General features: G+C 40.5%; 1 protein-coding gene across 12 annotated transcripts in view; it reads right to left on the bottom strand.

The window, feature by feature from the left end:
• The window catches only part of KYNU (kynureninase), a 164,106-nt gene that overhangs the window by 115,269 nt on the left and 24,361 nt on the right, over positions 1-24,476 (bottom strand). For 9 of the 12 annotated variants that reach the window (XR_004176502.1, XR_002516060.2, XR_002516061.2 and 6 more), the window contains one exon: positions 3,220-3,340. Coding sequence is in view for 9 of the 12 variants with exons in the window: in XM_021923571.2 (XP_021779263.1) it covers positions 3,220-3,340 (121 nt within the window). In the remaining 3 variants the exon portion in view is untranslated. Of the gene's footprint in view, positions 1-3,219; positions 3,341-16,076; positions 18,572-20,748; positions 20,917-24,476 lie in introns of those variants that run through there. The other 3 variants (XM_031651199.1, XM_021923570.2, XM_021923568.2) reach the window with 3 other exon arrangements.

Here is a 24,476-nt window from a genome sequence, read left to right as displayed (position 1 = left end):
GATCAGACAAAACTTACCACAATAATGCGAGGCCCTGGATCTAGAGGCAACTGAACACATGCAGGGTTTGATTTTAGTGCAAAAAAACAAAGCAACAGTCAGAACGAAAACTGAAGAGACCAACAGACCACTGAAGTGGCATGAAGACTACATGTATATATGTATGTATGTATTTAAAGACATGGTCTTGCTGTAGCCCAGGCTGGAGTGCAGTGACACAATAACAGCTTACTGCAGCCTCGACCTTCTGGGTGCAAGTGATCCTCTCACCTCAGCCTCTCACGTGGCTGGGACTACAGGCATGCACCACCATGCCCAGCTAATTTTTGTATTTTTTGTAGAGTTGAGATCTCACAATGTTGCCCAGGCTGGTCTGGAACTCCTGGGCTCTTGTGATCCACCCGCCTCAGCTTCCAAAGTGCTGGGATTACAGACAGTAGCCACTGCTCCCATCCCTTTGTTGCTCAGGCTGGTTTTAATTCCTGGGCTAATGTGACCCACATTGGCCTCCCATAGTGCCGGGAATACAGCCATGAGCCACCATGCCTGGTCCGACTACTTTGAACACATCTGAAAAAGGAGCAGCCACAGAAAGAAATGTTATCTAAACTTAAGCAAAGCCTCCTAAAAATACAGCTGCCATTGACCCATCCTCAGAGTTAGATGGACCTTAGCACCTGGAGGTACAAATTCAGCTGCCATTCATCTCCCTCTTGGGAGCTTCCAGCTAGGAAGGATACTGCCTATTAGCATCAGGATGAAAAAGCCCAATGGAAACCTTTATATTTTCCCATTGAAGCTCTAAAACTCTTCCCTTTAGTTAAGCTGGTATATAAACCCTTACCCATGGCTGTTCAGCAAACTACCCCTTGTAGAATTCTTCTATCTGAGTGTGAAATAAACTTTTCTCCTGTTAACCTGTCTGTTGTCAATTAATTGGCAGGCCCTCACCACTTTGACCTAAGTACTCAGTTTGTAGAGAAGTTTCCTCCCAACAGAACTTCAGCTGGAAAAGATCAGAAGTGGGATTTTAAGCTAAATATTTGGGAGATAAAAAACAATAACGAGCAAACACTTTTGGGATCAAAAACGGTGGGTGAGGTAGGGAGAATAGGCATGTGATCAGGCATCCCAAACACCACAGACATTTATGGGCAGGACCATGATGTTGACAGAGTCACTACAGCTTAAAACAAGAAGACTACATAAACTAAACAAAGCAAGGGTGGAATAGATGTCCATTTGCTTAGCAGTCTTCTTTAATTCACTGTACATTGCCTGAAGCATTAAAATACACAACCTTTCTGAATCATCTGTCTAATGAAAATTCAGTGAGAAGGTTTAATTAAAATGATGAAATTTTCCATCATCACAAGGTGAAATGTAAAAGACAAAGCAATAGAAGGGCATGAGGTGATTTCCTGAAATACAACTTTAAAGTCTTGAAAATAATCAACCAGTTTCTTACTTAAGTGGGATGACTATAAGGATATGAATAGAATAGCAGGGCAGAATATATTTTAAATGCTTAAAGGATAAAAATTCACAGCCTTGCTGAATGAATACCCAAGAGGCAAGGACACTCTATAAGTTCAAATTCATTCAATCTAATTATCTGTCCTCTCTTACATTAAGGCCAAAAATGAATATTAACCATTTTTATTAACTATGACCCCCATTCATTAAATACTAAAACCTGCTAGAGCAAATGTGGTGGTATGTATTTTGCAAATTATGCATAAAAGTTATGCAGATAAAGTTATAACATGATTAATAAATTATATAAACTTCTATCATTTTTGCATCAAGTTGTGAAATTACATTCTTAATCACTGAAATGAAGAATTTCACAGTGTTATCTAATAGCCATAGTTGTAATCATTTGCACAGTCAGTGTAAGCTAAATATTATTTATTTATTTATTTTATTGAAACAGAGTCACCCAGGCTGGAGTGCAGTGATGCAATCTCCGCTCACTGCAACCTCTGCCTCCCGGGTCCAGGCAATTCTCTTGCTTTAGCCTCCTGAGTAGCTGGGATTACAGGTGCCTGCCACCATGCCCGGCTAATTTTTATATTTTTAGTAGAGACGAGGTTTCACCATGTTGGTCAGGCTGGTCTCGAACTCGTGTGCTTAGATGATTCACCCACGTCAGCCTCCCAAAGTGCTGGTATTGCAGGCATGAGGCACCACTCCCGGCCTAATTTTTGTATTTTTTTTAGTAGAGATGAGATTTCACCATGTTGGCTAGGCTGGTCTCAAACTCTTGACTTCAAGTGATCTGCCCACCTCGGCCTCCCAAAGTGCTGCAATTACAGGCATGAGCCACCGTGACTGGCATACTAATCTTTAAAGAACGGATATTGTTCCCAATTTGAAAACCAGTAGCATGAAGAATGCAGAAAGGTAAAAAATGTAGTCTGAGTTTCTGACAGCCAAATGTTTTTCCTCTGAAATTCTATTTGGTTTGGTTTCATCTTTCTGAAATGTTTTCCTAACTGTCAAGTTTGGCTCATCTTCATATTGATTTTTCAGTTTCAAATAATCAGAAAATATTTTAAAAATATTTCTGGTTATCATAAAAATAAGTGTCGATAATTTGGCCTAATCATGAAGAGATGAAGCTTCTAAACATTAACTCCACTCTTAATTATTAAAGAAATAAAATAAAATGATTACATATGGTTTAGGGTTGTCAACACAGGAGAGGAACTTAAATGTTTAAATACTGTAAAAGTTTTAGTCCTGATTCTGCCACTAACTTGTTATGTCACCTTATTCTGATCCTCAGTTATTTTCATCAATCAAATGAGACTACTGAGCAGTTAAGGTTTCTCTGTATCCATGGATTCCCTCTCTATGGATTCAACCAACTGCAGATCAAAAATATTTAGGGAAAAAATGGATGGCTGCATATATACTAAACATGTACAGACTTTTTTCTCATCACTATTCCCTAAACAATACAGCATAACAGCTATTTACATAACATTTATACTGTGTTAGGTATTATAAGTAATCTAGAGATTATTTAAAGTATATGGGACCATTGTGGATTTTGGAATGATAGGGAGGCCCTGGAACTAATTCTCTGCAGACAACCAAGGGATGACTGTACTAGGATTCTATTACACATCTTTCCAAATATTAGACAACCTAATGTGATTTTGTAAATGTTTGTATGTGATGTAGAGTAGTAGCTTTTAAAATAATACTTACATTTTGGCCCACTTATCTAGTTCTTCTTCAAGATATGTTTTAACCATTTTTGGCTGAAGACCAAGAGAATTTCCCAAGAAATAGATGGCATTTTCATCTTTATTCACTAATGATAAATCAACTGAAACAGAAGAAATGTCAAAAAAAAAAAAAAAAGTTTTTTCAGTATGGTATTGTTAAGCCAGTACAAATAATTAATATAATCAACTCTAAGAAGGATAAAAAGTAATTAAAAATTACTCCCAAGGATGACATCAGGTCCTCTAAACAATAATTAACTTTTGCATTTACATTTTAAAATATAATTTAAACCTATAGAGGCTATTATGATGATCTCTCATATTTACTGTGCTCCATGGGGAAATCTAAATTAGCAACTACATCCAATCATGAATAGCCAAAGCATTAGAAAAGAGTTAAAAACAAATGTTTTCAATTAGGAAATACATCAGCCTATCTAATTGTATAAGAAGATTACCAGAATTTAGTCAAGTACTGACACTGTACTGATTTGTGTTGTAGAAATGGCAATTTTTTCAAAAATGCAAATAATTATTTATATAACTAAAGTAGATGTACTGGATTTATGTGTTTTTTTCATTCTATATCCATACACATGTACAGATAGTACTAACACATGTATAGGCAAAGATTGTTCTCTATATCTACTTCTTATTCATATAAATCAAACTTTGGTGATTTTTATCCTGCAGCTTACCCACTGCAAACAAACCAATCCATGTGCTTAAAACATAGTCTAGAAAGTCACAAGTTTATAGTCACAATTGTAAACTACTGAGTTTTGTCTTATATCTTAGGGGAAAAAAGACTAAGCTTCTTGTTTATATTTCATTGGAATCATTAAGTACTATGTTGGTCTTTATTTCAGACTACTTAATTAAACCTTTAAAGACTTTTTAGAGACATACCATCTATTTCAACCTGATCCCTTTTATAGATATTGTTCTTCATTGGCATCTTTTAAGCCTGACCAATACAAGATATGCACATATTGTTTACACGTGTGCCAGAAGAGCCCTCTTGGTTAAGGTATCATTATTTCCTGGACCTAGGATTAGATATGCCTCCCCATTTCCCATCCTCAAGGTTATCATGTCAGCCAGGCACAGTGGCTCATGCCTGTAATCCAGGTACTTTTGGAGGCAAAATCGGGAGGATCACTTGAGCCCAGGAGTTCAATACAAGCCTGGGCAACATAGTGAGACTCCATCTCTATTTATTTTTTAAAATAAAAGGTTATCACATCAATGGTTCTTGTCACATTGGACATTACTGATAATCTTATAGCTTGAGTCCAAGCTTAATGCCTTTGGGATTATATCCACAGTTTTTATGTCTCCTGTGCTTTCTCTATACAACCCTTAAGAACATGAGAGCTCTAGGTTCCTAAATAGTTCCCAGTCCTTCAGTGTCAGCTGCTGACTCTTGCACAACTCAATGTCATTTGGATTCTGTTGGACATCTTGTTTAGTATTTAATGCCTATGAAGTGGGAGAAAATTCCCTTTCTGAAGCATTTATTGTATTTACCTTTTTTTCCCCAAAGGCAAGTCAGGATTAATGTACACCAGCCAATCTTATTCTTCAGGATTATTTTCTGTCTCCTGTACTGACAACTTTTTTTTAGCATATTGTGAGTTTAGTGCTATGCTAAAACGTGTATTGTAGAAATTATATTATTACATTTTTCTTTGAAGTAGGTGTTGCCAATTAGAGCACACATTTTTTGCAGTTTCTTAATGGTCCTCTTGGTTTTCTCTCTCACTTCAATGGCCTTTTCACAAAGGCCATGGAGCTTACTAGAACTTTCCTTTTCAAAGTGAACTGCTTGATTAACACATGTCCTGTTAGTAGATCCCAAAATTTTGGTTAAGTCACAATGCTTCAAGACCGCGGTTTGCTCTTCTTGTAGGTATCATTTTCCAACTCTTTCTTTTATTGCCTTTGCTTCTTATTTCCTGGAAAGTCTTCCTCCATTGAATTTAGCCTGATCTTATTAGGGGGAGGAAAAGGAGGATAAGCTGTCTCAGTTTCTTCCTCTTAATCCATACTGTCCAGATCTACTCTGAGAAAACACTGAGAGGTGTCATGATCTGGGGATCCTGTGGGTTCATGTTCAGATCAGATCATTTGCTGCACTTGTTCTGTTAATACCCAGCAGGCAGGATATTTAACCAGTACCTTTGTTTTAAGCAAGGCAAGGCAAACTTTTTCTGTAAAAAGCCAGAAAATAAATATTTCAGGCTTTCCAGGCCATACAGTCTCTGCTGCAATTCCTCCTTTTTGTTATGGTTGGATAAAAAAAAGCCATAGATAATTAAAAAACAAATGTGCCAGTCATCCTAAAAACTTTATTCCAAAAAGAAAGCAGAGATTTTTGAGCCTTGTCTGAGGGTCACACTTCAAATTCTGGCACAGATTGGGCATGTTAAAAGAGTTCATCTGTTCCCCCTATCAGCCAAGTCTCCACATTCAGCAAATCCTCCCTGAGCTGGGAATACTTGCTTCATGTAACAAGCCCACCCCTAGTTTACTAGGGCTTCTAGAACTAAGGCTTCTAGGTAACTTAAACAGAAATTTATTGTCTTACAATTTTGCAGACTCTAAGTCCAAAATCAAGTGTTGGCAAAGTTGATTCCTTTCAAGCACTGAGAGGGAAGAATATGTTCTAGGCCTTTCTGCTTGGCTTATAGATGGCCATCTCTTGTGTGTATGGCGTTCTCCCAGTATGCCTGTGTGTTTCCCAACTTCCCCCTTTTATAAGAACATTACAATATATTGAATTAGGACCCGCTCTAATGATCTCACTTTAACTTGATTGTTTTTGTAAGGACAGTCTTAGGCACAGGTGGTTAGGCTGTCAACACATGAATTTTTAGGAAACATAATTCAACCCATAGCACTCTGCTTAACAGTTCGTTTGACTTCAAACTTGTTTATGAGCTCAAGAATTTCAACTTTTAACAAGCAGGGCTTGCTCCAGTTAGTCCTTAAGTCAACAGTGTTAGAGCCATTCTTCTGGAACGCTCCCTTCTTGGAAAAGGCTACAGTATGATTGCTATAAAGCTCATGGTTCTGAAAACTCACTTGATTGCTTGAGGAGCATTTCAGTGCATCAGAAATGTCCACCACTGTGACCCTTATAAGCTTACTCTTTTAGTTTATATGAAGCTTAACCTAGGAACTAGTTTCAAAATATCAATATCACTTCAGATTTAAATATTCTCCCCAGCCCTAGCTCATGCTTGACTTAAGTTCAGGAAACTGCAGTTTGGAACAAAGTAATGTGTCTATTAACTATTTATTTTCTTGTTCCTCACTGCTACTGCTTCTAAGTCCTCCAATGGAGTGGAAAAAGAAAGACAAGAAAACCTTAGTCCAGCTTTGGTGCTTTTTGGTTAGCTCTTTCCCTATAAAGTATTTTTTGTGAGTTCATTAAAATCTCCTTCCCACTGGAGACCTCCAGTCTCCAGTTTCCTGAAGTAGTTAATGCATACTTAAGCTGATGTCTCATGATCTGCTTGCTACCACCACTTCCCACTTCATACAACATATTTCTAGAATATTTATGCAAAAATTACCACAACCCAACAAGCAGACTTCTCAGGTATGACCCTTTTGCAGTATATTTTTGTTATAGGAGTTATTAAGAAATTATTTTAGGCAAATAGGGATGAAAAGTGGTCCTTGGGAAGTTTTTGTTTCTTTTAAAGCAGCTCCAGAAATATTTCTTGTCTAACAGGAAAGCCCCGGCTCTTAGCTTTAATATGCAAATGTAGGCCATTAGAAACTGGATCCACCAAACATGGTAAATTCCATCCTCTTCCTCTTGTCCCTACATGTGCCTGGCAACATGGCTGCCCTCACATATCTCCACAACTGGTCTCTAGCACAGTGAGAACACACACAACATTTATTGATAAAGTTCACCATCTTATATGGACATAGTTCATGTTGCCCTAAGATAATGACAATAATAACATCAAAGAGCACTGATCACAGATTACTATTACAGATATAATAATGAAGAAGTTTGAAATATTGTGAGAATTGCCAAAATGTACTGCAGAAACATAAAGTGAGTACATGCTCTTGGAAAAATGATGCTGTTAGACTTGCTGGAATCAGAGTTGCCACTAACCTTTAATTTGTAAAAAATGCAGTATCTGTGAAGCACTCTAAAGAAAAATGCAGAGCTCCCCAGGTATGGGCACTTTTCCAATCAGGAAAACAGGTGAAGGGTTCAAGATGGCTAACTAGAAGTAGCTAGTGTATGCTGCTCTCACAGAGAGAAAACAAAGTGGTGAGTAAATGCTACATCTTCAAATAGATCATCTAAGAGGTCATGTTGGGATTCAACAAGAAAGCAGCAGGGCCCACAGAGGAGAAAGGAGCAAAGCCAAGGACCTGCCCACCTGGAACCACTATAGAGCTTAGGAAGCTCCCTAAAGTCAGGAAAGGGTTGATGAGTGAGAGTTTCCAGGGGATCCAAACTTCTGCCATGGACCTTTGCAATCCTGGGCATGGGAGAAGCCACTGACCTCAGTGGAACTCCAAATCTACACAGAGACTAGCCTGGAGTCTTTGCAGGGGCACCACTTAAGCCCACAAAGAGCTGCACAGGCCTTGGATCCCTGAGCAGCTAGGCATCAGCTGCCATAGCCTCCCTCACTAGAGGCTACTGTAATGGTGTCAAGGAGTGGCCAGACTGCCTAAGCCAACAATAAAACAGGTCAAACATGGGCAATACATAATGATAAACGGTTCAATTCAACAAGAACACTAAACTATCCTAAATATATACATAGCAAACACTGGAGAACCTAGATTCATAAAACAAGTACTTCTAGACCTATGAAAAGACTTAGATGGTTAACAAAACTAGTAGGGGATTTCAATACCCCACTTACAGCATTAGACCGATCATCAAGTCAGAAAACTAACAAATTTTGGACTTCGATTCAACACTCAACCAATGGGAGCTAATAGACATCTACAAAACATTCCACCCATCAACCACAGATTATACATTCTTCTCATCTGTGAACAGAACATATTCTGTGATTGACCATATGCTTGGAGATAAAGCAAGTCTCAATAAATTCAAAAAACTGAATACCAGCCATACTTTCATATCACAGTGGAATAAAAGTCAAAATCAATACCAAGAAGATCTCTCAGAAGTACACTATTACATAGAAATTAAGCAGCTTTCTCCTGAATGACTTTGGGGTAACCAATGAAATTAAGGCCGATATAAAAAAATTCTTTGAAATAAATTAAAACAGAGATACAACCAATATGCCAAAATCTCTGAGATGCAGCAAACGCAGTATTATGAGGAAAATTTATAGTGCTAAGCACCTACATCAGTAAGTTAGAAAGACCTGCAATTAACAATTTAGTAACACACCAAGAGGAACTAGAAAAGCAAGAACAAACTAACCCCAATGCTAGTAGAATAAATAACTGAAATCAAAGGAGAAAAGAATGAAATCAAGTCCTAAATATTCATAGAAATGATCAATGAAACCAAAAGCTGTTTCTTTAAAAGGATAAACAAGATCAGCAGACTAGTATCTAGATTAAAAAGAAAAAAATAAAGATGATTCAAATATGCACAGTCAGAAACAACAAAGATGACATTACAACTAATCCTGTAGAAATACAAAAGATCCAGCTGGGTGCGGTGGCTCACGCCTGTAATCCCAGCACTTTGGGAGGTTGAGGCGGGTGAATCACGAGGTCAGGAGATCCAGACGATCCTGGCTAACATGGTGAAACCCCGTCTCTACTAAAAATACAAAAAAATTAGCCGGGCGCGGTGGCGGGCTCCTGTAGTCCCAGCTATTTGGGAGGCTGAGGCAGGTGAATGGCGTGAACCCAGGAGGCGGAGCTTGCAATGAGCTGAGATCATGCCACTGCCCTCCAGCCTAGGCGACAGAGTGAGACTCCATCTAAAAAAAAAAAAAAAAAAAAAAAAAGAAAAGAAAAGAAAAGAAAGAAAGAAAGAGAGAGAAATACAAAAGATCCTGGCCCGGCGTGGTAGCTCATGCCTGTAATCCCAGCACTTTGGGAGGCCAAGGCGGGTGGATCACCTGAGGTCGGGAGTTTGAGACAAGCCTGACCAACATGGAGAAACTCCGTCTCTACTAAAAATACAAAATTAACCGGGTGTGGTGGCACATGCCTGTAATCCTAGCTACTAGGGAGGCTGAGGCAGGAGAATTGCTTGAACCTGGGAGGCGGAGGTTGCAGTGAGCCAAGATCACGCCATTGCACTCCAGCCTCAGCAACAAGAGCGAAACTCCGTCTCACAAAAAAAAAAAAAAAAAAAGAAAGAAAGAAAGAAAGAAAGAAATACAAAGATCCTTAGAGACTATGAACACTTTACCCATGAAAACTAGACAATCTGAAGGAAGTAGATAAAGTCCTGGAAAGAAATAACCTCCCAAGACAAAACCAGGTAGAAACTAAGACCCTGAACATTCCAATAGAGTTTCAACTTTAATCAGTCATAAAAAACTTACCAACCAAAAAAACGCCTGCGCCAGATGGATTCACAGCCAAAATCTATCAGACTTACAAAGAAGAGCTGGTACCAACACTGCTGATACTATCCCAAAAAATTAAGGAGGAGGTGACTCCTTCCCAACTCATTCTAGGAAGCCAGCATCACTCGATACCAAAATATGCCGAAGAAATAATAATAACAACAACAACAACAAAATTATAGGTCAATATCTCCATAGAAGCAAAAATCATCAACAAAATACTAGCAAACCAAATCCAGAAGCACATGAAAAAGTTATTTCACTACATTCAAGTAGGTTTTATCCTGGGATGCAGGGTTAATTCAACACATGTAAATACATAAATGTGATTCAGTATGTAAAGATAATTGAGAACAAAAACCATATGATAATGTCAATAGACGCAGAAAAAGGTTTCAGTAAAATCCAATATCCCTTCATGATAAAAACCCTCAACAAACTAGGCATCAAAGAAACATACCTCAAAATAATAAGAACCATCTATGACAAACCCATAGCCAACATCATACTGAATGAATAAAAGCTGGAAGTATTCTCCTTAAGAACTGGAACAAGTCAAAGATATCTCCCATTCCTTTCCAATGTAGTACTGGAAATCCTAGCCAGGGCAGTCAAGAGAAAGAAAGCAAAGGAATCTAAATAGAAAAAAAAATATCTATCTTTACTAATGATAAGATTCTATACCTAGAAAACCCTAAAGACTCCACCAGAATTCTTCTAGAACTGCTACACAACTTCAGTAAAGTTTCAGAATACAAAATCAACATTAAAAAACGAGGAGCATTTCTATATGCCAATAATGTTCAAGCTGAGAGCCAAATCAATGCTACAATCCCATTTGCAACAGCCAAAAAACAGTAAAACACTAAGAAATATATCTAACCAAGGAGGTGAAAACTCTCTACAAGGAGAACTCCAAAGTACTGCTCAAAGAAAAATTATAGATAACACAAATAGAAAAACATTCGATACTCATGGATTAGAAGAATCAGTATCATGAAAACCACCATATTGCTCAAAGCAATTTATAGATTCAAAGCTATTCCTATCGAACTACCAATGTAATTTCTCACAGAAATAGAAAAATCTATTCTAAAATTCATATGTGACCAATAAAGAGCCTGAATAGCTAAAGCAATCCTAAGCAAAAAGAACAAAGTTGATGGCATAACATTACCTGACTTCAAACTACAAGGCTACAATAACCAAAACAGCACGGTACTGGGACCAAAACATATACATAGACCAATACAACAGGATAGAGAACCCAGAATAAAGCCACACATCTACAACAATGTAATCTTTGACAAAGTTGACAAAAACAAGCAATGGGGTAAGAACTCTTATTGAATAGGTGCTGCTGGGATAACTGGCCAGCAATATGAAGAAGAATAGAACTGGACCCCTACCTCTCATCAAATACAATTATTTACTCAAGTTGTAAGACCTAAAATTGTAAAATTCCTAGAAGAAAACCTAGGAAATATCATCCTGGACAGTGGCTTTGACAAAGGATTTGTGACTCAGTCCTCAACAGCAATTGCAAAAACCCCCCAAACTGACAAGTGGACCTAATTAAACTAAAGAGCTTCTGCACAGCAAAAGAAACTATCAGCAGAGTAAACAGACAACCTACAGAATGGGAGAAGATATTCACAAACCACGCTTTGCAAAGATTTAATATCCAGAATCTATAAGGAATTTAAGCAATTCAACAAGTGAGAAACAAATAACCCCATTAAAAAATGGGCAAAGAATGGAGGCAGAGGCGGACAGATCACGAGGTCAGGAGATTGAGACTATCCTGGCTAACACGGTGAAACCCCATCTCTACTGAAAATACAAAAAATTAGGTTTGGTGACAGAGTCCTGTAGTCCCAGCTACTTGGGAGGCTGAGGCAGGAGAATCGCTTGAACCTGGGAGGCGGAGGTTGCAGTGAGCCGAGATCACGCCACCGCACTCCAGCCTGGGATACGGAGCAACACTCCGTCTCAAAAAAAAAAAAAAAAGGGCAAAGAACATGCATAGACACTTCTTGAAAGAAAACATACATGCAGCCAAAAATATATATGAAAAAATACTCAACATCATTAATTGTTAGTGAAATGCAAATCACAACCACAATGAGATACCATCTCACACCAGTCAGTATGGTTACTAAAAATTCAAAAAATAACAGATGGTGACGAGGTTGCAAAGAAATAAAACACTTATACATCGTTGGTGGGAATGTAAATTAGTTCAGCCACTGTGGAAAGCAGCGTTGGGATCTCTCAAAGAATTTAAAATAGAACTATCATTTGACCCAGCAATCCCATTACCAGGTATATACCTAAAGGAAAACACATTATTCTACTAGGTGAACAGAATTGTAGATTCATTGCAGAACTATTCATAAAAGCAAAGGTATGAAATTATTCTAGATGCCCTTCAACGGTGGACTGGATAAAGAACATGTGGTACAAATACACCAAGAAATACTACATAGCCATAAAAAGAATGCAATCGTGTCTTTTCAACAACATGGATGCAGCTAGAGGCCATTATCTTAAATGAATTAATGTGTGATCAGAGAACTGCATACTATATGTTCTCATTTTTAAGTGGGAGCTAACATTTGGTACATAAAGGGAGGAACAATACTACCTATTGGGTACTATGTTCACTGCTTGGGTAACAGGATCATTTGTACTCCAAACCTTGGCATCACACAATTTACCCATATGAAAAACTTGCACATGTATCTCCTGAACCTAAAATTTGAAATTAAAAAAAAAAATAACGCAAACAGCAAAGTGCAGTAAAATGAGTTATGCCTGTATGTCCCTTTAATATATTCATTGTTGGCATCCCAATAAAGCTAATTTTAATCTGAATTGCAACTATGTTAAAGTCTTTGTGTAAAGGATTATATCTTCTACAAATATGGATTACCTATCATAATGACTTCCACACACACACACACAAACTTGATATATGTTTGGAATGTCCTATTAATAGCATCAACATTAGCCATACACAGCCACAACTGTAAATACATTGTTAGATACAAGTACCAGATAGTCTGTGTTTGAAAGAGACAAACTACCATTCATGTTAATATCATATATATATAGATATGTTACTTTTAAAACTGGTTATAACAATATTCCTGAAACAGTTTTTTAAATTATATAATTAGAAAATAGATCATTTTATATTTTATTAGGACTTAGATACTGGTCTATCACATCATGAGCTTGAACAAATACCAGCACCTGGGTTTGAGTCAAAAACTCTAAATTTTTTGGCGTAGGACTCTAATATAGGTGTAGTTTTTTTAAAAAAGTCCCCCAATCAATTCCTATGTGAACACACTTCAGAAGGCCTGGCATTTAATTTACCCATTAAAAACAAAACAAAAAATAAACAAAAAGTGAGACTTCTCAATTTAATTAAATTATCCAAGGTCACAGAAGGTAGCTTAACTTCAACTTACTACAGCATAAGGTTATTGTAATTTAAGATTTAATTAAGTTCATTTTAAATATTTTAAAATTCAATAATAAAATTCATATGAACTCAAAATTTTCCAATACTTTTCACAGATGAAACACACAGAAAATTACATTGTTTCCCATTTATAATAAAATTAAAAGGCTACGTTAGGACAGAGGTGAAGGGCCCAGTCCAGTTCCCCCAAGAGGTAAAAGAATAAAAATCTCAGCATAGTTCTAACTCCCAAACACATACATTTACAAACATTCAATAAACAAACTCATATTGAAAATGAGGTGTAAGTTTAACAGAGAAAGTAACTATGTTTTCCTTTTCCTTTTCCAAATTGAAGAGGAAACCTAGAAGTAACAATATATTTTGATGGAAAAGCAAAGGTAAGCTCTAATATTTTTTTTAAAATGGCTTGTCTGTGTAAACAATATTTGAAGTATTGAGAGACAGGACTAGCTGGATTTCCTAGGCTGATTAAGAATTCCTAGGTCTAGCCGGGGAAGGTGACTGCACCCACCTTTAAACACAGAGTTGGTAACTCAGCTCACACCCGACCAATCAGGTAGTAAAGAAGGCTCACTAAAATACAGATTACACTAAAAGAATGAGGTAAAGAGATAGTCAAATCATATATCACCTGAGAGCACAGTGGGGTGACAATGAGTGGGATATAAACCCAGGCATTTGAGCAGGGAGTGGCAACCCCCTTCGGGTCCCCTCCCATTGTATGGGAACTCTGTTTTCAATGTATTAAATCTTGCAACTGCACACTCTTCCAGTTCGTGTTTGTTACGGCTTGAGCTGAGCTTTTGAGCTTTTGCTCACATCCACTACTGTTTGCCGTCGGAGACCCACCATTGACTTCCATCCCTCCAGATCCGGCAGGGTGTCCTCTGTGCTCCTGATCCAGCGAGGTGCCCATTTCTGCTCCCAGTTGGGCTAAAGACTTGCTATTGTTCCTGCACGGCTAAGTGCCCAGGTTTGTCCTAATCGAGCAGAACACTAGTTGCTGGGTTCTATGGTTCTCTTCCATGAGCCACAGCTTCTGAGAGCTATGACACTCCCCACATGGCCCAAGGTTCCATTCCTTGGAATCCGTGAGGCCAAGAACCCCAGGTAAGATGGCAAAAGGCTTGCCATCATCTTGGGAGTGGCCTGCCCCATCTTGGGAGCAGCTCGCCATCATCTTGGGAGCTCTAAGAACAAGATCCGCTGGTAACATTTGGTGGCCTCGGATGGGGTTTCTCCAAACCGGTGAGTGATATCAGACCACTTTCACTTGCTATTCTGTCCTCTTCCTTAGAATTGGAGGAAAATACAGGGCACCTGTTGGCCAGTTAAAAACGATTAGTGTGGCCGCCAAACTAAAGACTCAGGTGTGACACTTCCTGGGAAAAGACTTTCTAACAACCCCCAACCCTTCTGGGTTGGGAGTGTTGGTCTGCCTGTAACCAGCTTCTGCTTTCACAATTTTCCTGGGGAAGCTGAGGGTCCACTAGAGGCAGAAAGCTGTCATCCTGAACTCCCAGCATTGGCCGATCGAGATCATGGTGCAGCCAGAAGTCTCTACTCAACAGTTGCCTATGCATCTGCCCCTACCTCTCCTTCTGACCCATACCTCCTGCATCCTAATCAAGACTTTCTTGAAAGTGTAGCCCCGAAATTCTCCTTACCTCTGAATGTACTTCCTCCGATCCCTGCCTCCTAGATACAAATGCTTCAGACTTTCACTTCCTCTCCCAAGTATTAGAGCAGGTCGTATCTCCAAAGGGATCTAAGGAAGCTCTACACTGAGTCCTTAGTCATCTAGGCTATGAACCCAGGGAGTCTTTTCCCTGGTGCTCCTCCCAATTTAGGTATATAGCTCTCAACATGGGCACTTATGTAGGACTCGTTCCCCACCACCCTTGCCAAGCCCCAAGTTTGTAAATGGCTAGGATTCCTCTCCCATTGTATAAGATGGTCTCCTCCCCTAATTTCTACCCAGCTTCCCCCCCACCGCCCCCACAATACAATCTTCAAGCCTTGGCTCCTTGGCCAGGGCCTTAAAACTGATGAGCCAGTACTTTAACAACTGGAACTGGGTCTACAACAACATAATAGATCAGGATAAAAACGAATTGAGTAAAGGGAGGCGCATATTCCTATAGTGGCAAATGGGGGCAACGAACGAACATCCTTCCACTGTTTTCCAAAATCCATCTACAGAGACAGAGAGGAGAGAGAGAGAGAAACAGAGATGAGAGACACAGAGACAGAGAGGAGAGAAAGAGAAACAGAGGAGAGAGAGAGAAAAAGAAAGTTAGAAATAGTAAAGAAAAAACAGTGTGCCCCATTCCTTTAAAACCCAAGGTAAATTTAAAACCTATAATTGATAATTGAAGGTCTTCTCTGTGACCCAATAACACTCTAATACTACCTTGTTGTCAGTGTAAATGAAAGAAATCAGGCACATTCCTCGGCCCCGGGCTCAACACAAACAGGCTCAGTACAAACTCATCCCACCATATATCTCTCAACTTCCTGAGCCCAGTACAAACACATCCTAGTACAAACACATCCCACCATATATCTCTCAATTTCCTGAGCCCAGTACAAACACCACCTGGAAAATCTCCGATAAGGACACAGCCGTTTGTGGTTTTACTGAAAGCACGGGAACCAATAGAAAAACTACTAAATGTATAACTTAAAATGTAAACCAATTGTAATGCTGTAACCAAAAGAATTCCCTTGTTCCTCTGTAACTTTACGTATCCTATTTACATCAGGCTATAAAAAGCAAGCACTCACATTGTTCGAGGCCCTCTTGTATGCTGTGGAATGGAGGGACCAAGTTCAAACTTGCAGTAAAAGATCCTTGCCGCTTGGCTTTGACTCTGGACTCTGGTGGTCTTCTTTGGGGAACAAACGGTCTGGGCATTACATAAACAAGGACATAGCCGGAAACACTGAGACCACTGAAAACCCATAACCTTCCTATCAAAAATTCTTAACCCAGTAATCCATGGATGGCCCAGATGCATTCAATCGGTAGTGGCAACTGCTTTGCTAACAGAGGAAAGTAGAAAAATAACCTTTAGAGGAAACCTCATTGAGAACACACCTCACCAGTTCAAAGCTATCCTAAGTCAAAAAAAGCAAAAAGGTAGCTTACTAACTCAAAAATCTTGAAGTATGGGGCTATTCTGTTAGAAAAAGGTGATTTAGCACTAACCACTGATAATTCCCTTAACCCAGCAGATTTCCTAATAGGGGATTTAAATCTTAATTAACATACAAATGTCTGATCAGACCTAGGAGGAACTCCCTTCAGGATAGGATGATAGATGGTTCCTCCTGGGTGATTGAGAAAAAAAAAAAACCACAATGGATATTCATTAATTGATAGGGAGACTCTTGTGGAAGCAGAGTTAGGAGAATTCCCTAATAATTGGTCTGCTCAAACATGGGAGCTGTTTGTACTCAGCCAAGCCTTAAAGTACTTACAAAACCAGCAAACCCATCTTTTTCCCCTCGCTCTCCTTCTCGTAGGAAAAAGGCACATAGGATAAACAGGATCCATCTCTCATATTTTGTACCCAAAAGGACTTAATCCGGGGCAATAAAAAGTTTAAAAGTTTAATAATTAGGGCATATTCCTACAAAGGAAAAGAAGGACAAAGATCATAGTGAGCAAAAACCTCCACCTCACTCCTGACTCAAAAGGTTACCTACACCCTCTCTGAAACAAATTTGCATAAAAACTGTCGTTTATGGGAAGCATCTTGATGGGGCAGCATGATTGTTATGAAAGACTCAGGAACTCAGCCCAACTCTGGGACTCACCCCTGAGCACAAAGGCAATGTTGGGAACGCTAGTAAAGGACCACTAGAACCCAGCAGCCCAGACCCCTTTCTACCGTATTGAACTTGGCAACCTTGGTTTTTTATAATAGAGATCAGGAGGAGCAGGCAAAACAGGATAAATGGGATAAGGAAAAGTCCACTACTTTAGTCATGGCCCTCAGGCAAGCGGACTTTGGAGGCTCTGGAACAGGGAAAGGCTGGGCAAATCGAATACCTAATAGGGCTTGCTTCCAGTGTGGTCTACAAGGACACTTTAAAAAAGATTGTCCAAAGAGAAATAAGCTGCCCCCTCGTCTCGTCCAAGGCCCTTATGTCAAGGGAATCACTGGAAGGCCTACTGCCCCAGGGGACGAAGGTCCTCTGAGTCCAAAGTCACTAACCAGATGACCCAGCAGCAGGCCTGAGGGTGCCTGGGGCAAGCACCAGCCAATGCCAGCACCAGCCAATGCCATCACCCTCACAGAGCCCCGGGTATGCTTGACCATTGAGGGTCAGGAGGTTAACTGTCTCCTAGACACTGGCGTAGCCTTCTCAGTCTTACTCTCCTGTCCCGGACAAGTGTCCTCCAGATCTGTCACTATCTGAGGGGTCCTAGGACAGGTAGTCACTAGATATTTCTCCCAGCCACTAAGTTGTGACTGGGGTACTTTAGTTTTTTCACGTGCCTTTCTAATTATGCCTGAAAGTCCCACTTCTTTGCTAGGGAGAGACATCCTAGCAAAAGCAGGGGCCATTATACACTAGAATTAGGAGAAGGAAAAAGGGTAAATATATATACAGACTCTAAGTATGCTTACCTAGTCCTCCGTGCCCATGCAGCAATATGGAGAGAAAGGGAATTCCTATCTTCCAAGAGAACACCTATCAAACATCAGGAAGTCATTAGGGAATTATTATTCATCGTACAGAAACCTCTTTACATCGTAAAGAGGTGGCAGTCTTACACTGCTGGGGTCATCAGAAAGGAAAGAAAAGGGAAATAGAAGGGAACCACCAAGCAGATATTGAAGCCAAAAGAGCTACAAGGTGGGACTCTCCATTAGAAATGCTTATAGAAGGACCCCTAGTATGGGGCAATCCCCTCCAGGAAACCAAGCCCCAGTACTCAGCAGAAGAAATAGAATGGGGAACCTCATGAGGACATAGTTTCTTCCCCTCAGGATAGTTAGCCACCGAAGAAGGAAAAATACTTTTGCCTGTAGCTAACCAATGGAAATTACTTGGAATCTTCACCAGACCTTTTGAGAGACAGGACTAGCTGGATTTTCTAGGCCAACTAACAATCCCTAAGCTTAAATGGGAAGGTGACTGCATCCACCTTTAAATACGGGACTTGCAACTTAACTCCACTCGACCAATCAGGTAGTTAAGAGAGCTCACTAAAATGCTAACTAGGCAAAAACAGTAGGTAAAGAAATAGCCAATCATCTATTGCCTGAGAGCACAGGGGGCGGGACAATGATCAGGATACAAACCCAGGCATTTGAGCCAACGATGGCAACCCTCTTTGGGTCCCCTCCCTTTGTATGGGAGCTCTGTTTGCACTCCATTAAATCTTGCAACTGCACACTCTTCTGGTCCGTGTTTGTTATGGCTCGAGCTGAGCTTTCGCTCCCTGTCCACCATTGCTGTTTGCTGCCATTGGAGACCCGCCACTGACTTCCACCCCTCTGGATCCGGTAGGGTGTCCACTGTGCTTCTGATCCAGCGAGGCGCCCATTGCCATTCCAGATCGGGTTAAAGGCTTGCCATTGTTCCTGCACGGCTAAGTACCCGGGTTCGTCCTAATTGAGCTGAACACTAGTCACTGGGTTCCACGGTTTTCTTCTGTGACCCACGGCTTCTAATAGAGCTATAACACTCACCACATGGCCCAAAATTCCATTCTTTGGAATCCATGAGGCCAAGAACCCCAGGTCAGAGAACAAGAGGCATGCCGCTATCTTGGAAGCAGTCCACCACCATCTTGGGAGCTCTGGGAGAAAGCTGGTAACATTTTGGTGACCATGAAGGGACCTCTAAAGTGGTGAGTAATATTGGACCACTTTCGCTTTCTATTCTGTCCTATTCTTCCTTAGAATTGGAGGAAAATACTGGGCACCTGTCTGCCGGTTAAAAACAATTTGTGTGGTTGCCGGGCTTCAAGACTCAGGTGTGAGGCTGTCCAGGCCAGGGCTTTCTAACAACCCCCAACCCTTCTGGGTTGGGAACATTGGTCTGCCTGGAACCAGCTTCCATTTTCAATTTTCCTGGGGAAGCCAAGGGCCGACTAGAGGCAGAAAGCTGTCGTCCCAAACCCCTGGTGTTAGCCGGTGCAGATCATGGGGCAGCCAGAACTCTCTATTCAACAGTCGCCCATGCGTGCGCCCCTACCTTTCCTTCTGACCCATACCTCCTGGGTCCCGACCACGACTTTCTTGAAAGTGTAGCCCCCAAATTCTCCTTACCTCTAAATCTACTTCCTCTGATCCCTGCCCTCCTAGGTACTAATGGTTCAGACTTTCATTTCCTCTAGTAAGTTGTATCTCCAAAGAGATTTAAGGAAGCTCTACTCTGCGTCCTTAGGCCACTAGGCTCTGAACCCAGAAAGTCTTGTCCTTGGTGTCCCTCCCAATTTAGGCATATAGCTCTTGACATGGGCAGTTATGTGGGACACATTCCCACCACCCTTGCCAGGGCCCCATGTTTGTAAAGGGCTAGGAGAAAAGAGAGAGAGAGAGACAGAGTAGAGAGAAAGAGAGAGAGACAAAGAGGAAGTTAAAAAGAGAAAGAGAAAAATAAAAGTAGTAAAAAAAAAAAAAAAGTGTGCCCTATTCCTTTAAAAGCCAGGGTAAATTAAAAACCTGTAATTAATAATTGAAGGTCTTCTCCATGACCCTATAACACTCCAATACTACCTTGTTGTCACTGTGAACAAGGGGGTAGCCTGAAAACACCGAGCCCACTAACAACCAGGAGTTTTCCTATCAAACATCCTCAACTCAACAACCCACAGATTGCCTAAATGCATTCAATCTGTAGCAGCAACTGCTTTGCTAACAAAAGAAAGTAGAAAAATAACTTTTAAAGGAAACCTCATTGTAAACACACCTGGCCAGTTCAGAATTATTCTAAGTAAAAAGCAAAAAGGTAGCTTACTACCTCAAAAATCTTAAAGAATGGGGTTATTCTGTTAAAAAGGTGATTTAACACTAACCACTAACAATTCCCTTAACCCAGCAAATTTCCTTACAGGGGATTTAAATCTTAATTACCATACATATGTTCAACCAGACCTAGGAGGAACTCCCTTCAGGACAGGAGGATAGATGGTTCCACCCAGGTAATGAAGGGGAAAAAATCCCACAATGGGTATTCAGTAATTGATAGGGAGACTCTTGTGGAAGTAGTTAGAAAAATTGCCTAATAATTTGTCTGCTCAAAAGTACAACCTGTTTGCACTCAGTCAAGCCTTAACGTACTTACAGAATCAAAAAGACTCTCTCTCAATCCTGACTCAAAAAGTTACCTACACACTCTCTAAAATGAATTTGCATAAGAACTGTTGTTTATAGAAATACATCTTAATGGGGTAGTTATAAAATACTCAGGAACCCAGCCCAGCTCTGTAACTCACCTCTGAGCGCAAAGGCAATGTTGGGCCCTCTGGTAAAGGACCACTAGAATCCAGCAGCCTGGGACCCCTTTCTTTGTGGTCAAGAAGGGCGGGAAAACAGGTGCAGGACTGCTACATCGGTAAGCGTAACTAATCCGATAAGCAGAGGTCCATGGGTGGTTACGCACCCTGGAAAGAAATAAGCATTAGGACCATGGAGGACACTCTAGGATGAAAGCTCATCGAAATCATGACTAGGGGTGCTGGCATTCCTATGTTTTTCTTTTCAGATGGGAAACGTTCCCCGGAGGCAAAAACGCCCCTAAGATGTATTCTGGAGAATTCGGCCCAAAGTTCATGTACCTTTTTCCCTATCAGACCTAAAGCAAATTGAAATAGACCTAGGTAAATTGTCAAATAATCCTAATGGTTATATTGATATTTTATAAGGGTTACGATAATCCTTTGATCTGACATAGAGAGATACAATGTTACCGCTAGATCAAACACTAACCCCAAATGAAAAAAGTGCCGCCATAACTGCAGCCCGAAAGTCTGCTGATCTCTGGTATCTCAGTGAGGTCAATGATAGGATGACAACAGAGGAAAGAGAACAATTCCCCATAGGCCAGCGGGCAGTTCCCACTGTAAATCCTCAATGGAACACAGAATTAGAACATGTAGATTGCTGCTGCAGACATTTGCTAACTTGCGTGCTAGAAGAACTAAGGAAAACTAGGAAAAAAGCCTACGAATTATTCAATGATGTCCACTATAACACAGGGAAAGGAAGAAAATCCTACTACCTTTCTGGAGAGACTAAGGGAGGCATTGAGGAAGCATACCTCCCTGTCACCTGACTCTATTAAAGGCCAACTAATCTTAAAGGATAAGTTTATCAGTCAGTCAGCTGCAGACTAGAGAAAAACTTCAAAAGTCCGCCTTATGCCTGAAGCAAAACTTAGTAAACCCTTTTGAACTTGACAACCTCAGTTTTTTATAATAGCCATCAGGAGGAGCAGGTGGAACAGGACAAACGAGATTAAAAAAAAAAAAAAAAGGCCACCACTTTAGTCATGGCCATCAGGCAAGCAGACTTTGGAGACTCTGGAAAAGGAAAAAGCTGAGCAAATTGAAAGCCTAATAGGGCTTGCTTCCAGTGCAGTCTACAAAGACACTTATAAAAGATTGTCCAAAGAGAAATAAGCCACCCCCTCATCCAAGCCCCTTATGTCAAGGGAATCACTGGAAAGCCCACTGCCCCAGGGGACGAAGGTCCTCTGAGTCCGAAGCCACTAACCAGATGACCCAGCAGCAGGCCTGAGGGTGCCCGGGGCAAGCAGCAGCCCATGCCATCACCCTCACAGAGCCCCGGGTATGCTCGACCATTGAGGGTCAGGAGGTTAACTGTCTCCTGGACACTGGCGTAGCCTTCTCAGTCTTCCTCTCCTGTCCCGGACAAGTGTCCTCCAGATCTGTCACTATCCAAGGGTTCCTAGGACAGGTAGTTACTAGATACTTCTTCCAGCCACTAAGTTGTGACTGGGGAACTTTACTCTTTCCACATGCTTTTCTAATTATGCCTAAAAACCCCACTCCCTTGTTAGGGAAAGACATTCTAACAAAAGCAGGGACCATTATACACCTGAACATAGGAAAAGGAACACCCATTTGTTGTCCCCTGCTTGAAAAAGGAATTAATCCTAAAGTCTGGACAACAGAAAGACAATATGGATGAGTGAAGAATGCCTGTCCTGTTCAAGTTAAACTAAAGGGTTCTGCCTCCTTTCCCTACCAAAGGCAGTACCCCCTTAGACCCGAGGCCCAGGAAGGACTCCAAAAAATTGTTAAGGACCTAAAAGCCCAAGGCCTACTAAAACCATGCAATTGCCCCTGCAATATTCCAATTTTAGGAGTACAGAAACCCAACGGACAGTGGAGGTTAGTGCAAGATCTCAGAGTTATCAATGAGGCCATTGTCCCTCTATATTCAGCTATACCTAACCCTTATACTCTGCTTTCTCAAATACCAGAGGAAGCAGAGTGGTTTACAGTCCTGGACCTTAAGGATGCATTTTTCTGCATCCCTGTACATCCTGACTCTCAATTCTTGCTTGCCTTTAAAGATCCTTCAAACCCAACATCTCAATTCACGAGGACTGTTTTACCCCAAGGGTTCAGAGATAGCCCACATCTATTTGGCCAGGTATTAGCCCAAGACTTGAGCCAGTTCTCATACCTGAACACTCTTGTTCTTTGGTACATGGATAATTTACTTCTAGCTGTCCGTTCAAAAACTTTTGCCATCAAGCCACCCAAGCGCTTTTAAACTTCCTCACCACTTGTCGCTACAGTGTTTCCAAACCAATGGCTCAGCTCTGCTTAAAGCAGGTTAAACACTTAAGGCTAAAATTATCCAAAGGCACCAGAGCCCTCAGTAAGAAACGTATCCAGCCTCTACTGGCTTATCCTCATCCCAAAACCCTAAAGCAAATAAAAGGGTTCCTTGGCATAACAGGCTTCTGCCAAATATGGATTCCCAGGTATGGCAAAATAGTCAGGCCATTATATACACTAATTAAGAAAACTCAGAAAGCAATACACATTTAGTAAAATGGACACCTAAAGCAAAAGCAGCTTTCCAGGCCCTAAAAAGGCCCTAACCCAAGCCCCAGTGTTAAGTTTGCCAATGGGGCAAGACTTTTCTTTATATATCACAAAGACAAACAGCTCTAGGAGTTCTTACACAGGTTCAAGGGACCAACTTGCAACCCATGGCCTACCTAAGTAAGAAAATAATTAATGTAGTGGCAAAGGGTTGGCCTCATTGTTTACAGGTAGTGGTGGCAGTAGCAGTCTTAGTATCTAAAGCAGTTAAAATAATACAGGGAAGAGATCTTACTGTGTGAACATCTCATGATGTAAATAGCATACTCACTGCTCAAGGAGACTTGTGGCTGTCAGACAACTGCTTGCTCAAATATCAGGCTCTACTAATTAAAGGGCCAGTGCTGCGACTGCATACTTGTGCAACCCTTAACCCAGCCACATTTCTTCCAAACAATGAAAAAAAGATAAAACATAGATGTCAACAGGTAATTGCTCAAACCAATGCCACTTGAGGGACCTTCTAGAGGTTCCCTTGACTAATCCCTACCTCAACTTGTATACTAATGAAAGTTCCTTAGTAAAAAAAGGACTTCAAGAAGTGAGGTATGCAGTGGTCAGTAATAATGGAATACTTGAAAGTAATCCCCTCATTCCAGGAACTAGTGCTCAGCTGACAGAACTAATAGCCCTCACTTGGGCACTGGAATTTAAAAAAGAGAAAAGGATATATATATATATGTATATATATATGTGTGTGGATATATATATATATATATGTATATACATATCAAACAGGAAGCCATTAGGCAATTATTATTGGCTGTACAGAAACCTAAAGAGGTAGCCATCTTACACTGCTGGGGTCATCAGAAAGGAAAGGAAAGAAAATAGAAGGGAACTGCCAAGAGGATATTGAACCCAAAAGAGCCGCAAGGCAGAACCCTCCATTAAAAATGCTTATAAAAGGAACCCTGGTATGGGGTAATCCCCTCTGGGAAACCAAGCCCCAGTACTCAGCAGGAAAATAGAATGGGAAACCTCACAAGGACATAGTTTCCTCCTCTCAGAATGGCTAGCCACCAAAAAAGGAAAAATACTTTTGCCTGCAACTAACCAATGGAAATTACTTAAAACCCTTC

This window comes from Papio anubis, chromosome 10 (genome assembly GCF_008728515.1).
Source record: "Papio anubis isolate 15944 chromosome 10, Panubis1.0, whole genome shotgun sequence".
Lineage (NCBI taxonomy): Eukaryota > Metazoa > Chordata > Mammalia > Primates > Cercopithecidae > Papio > Papio anubis.
This window is presented reverse-complemented; position numbering and strand designations above follow the sequence as displayed.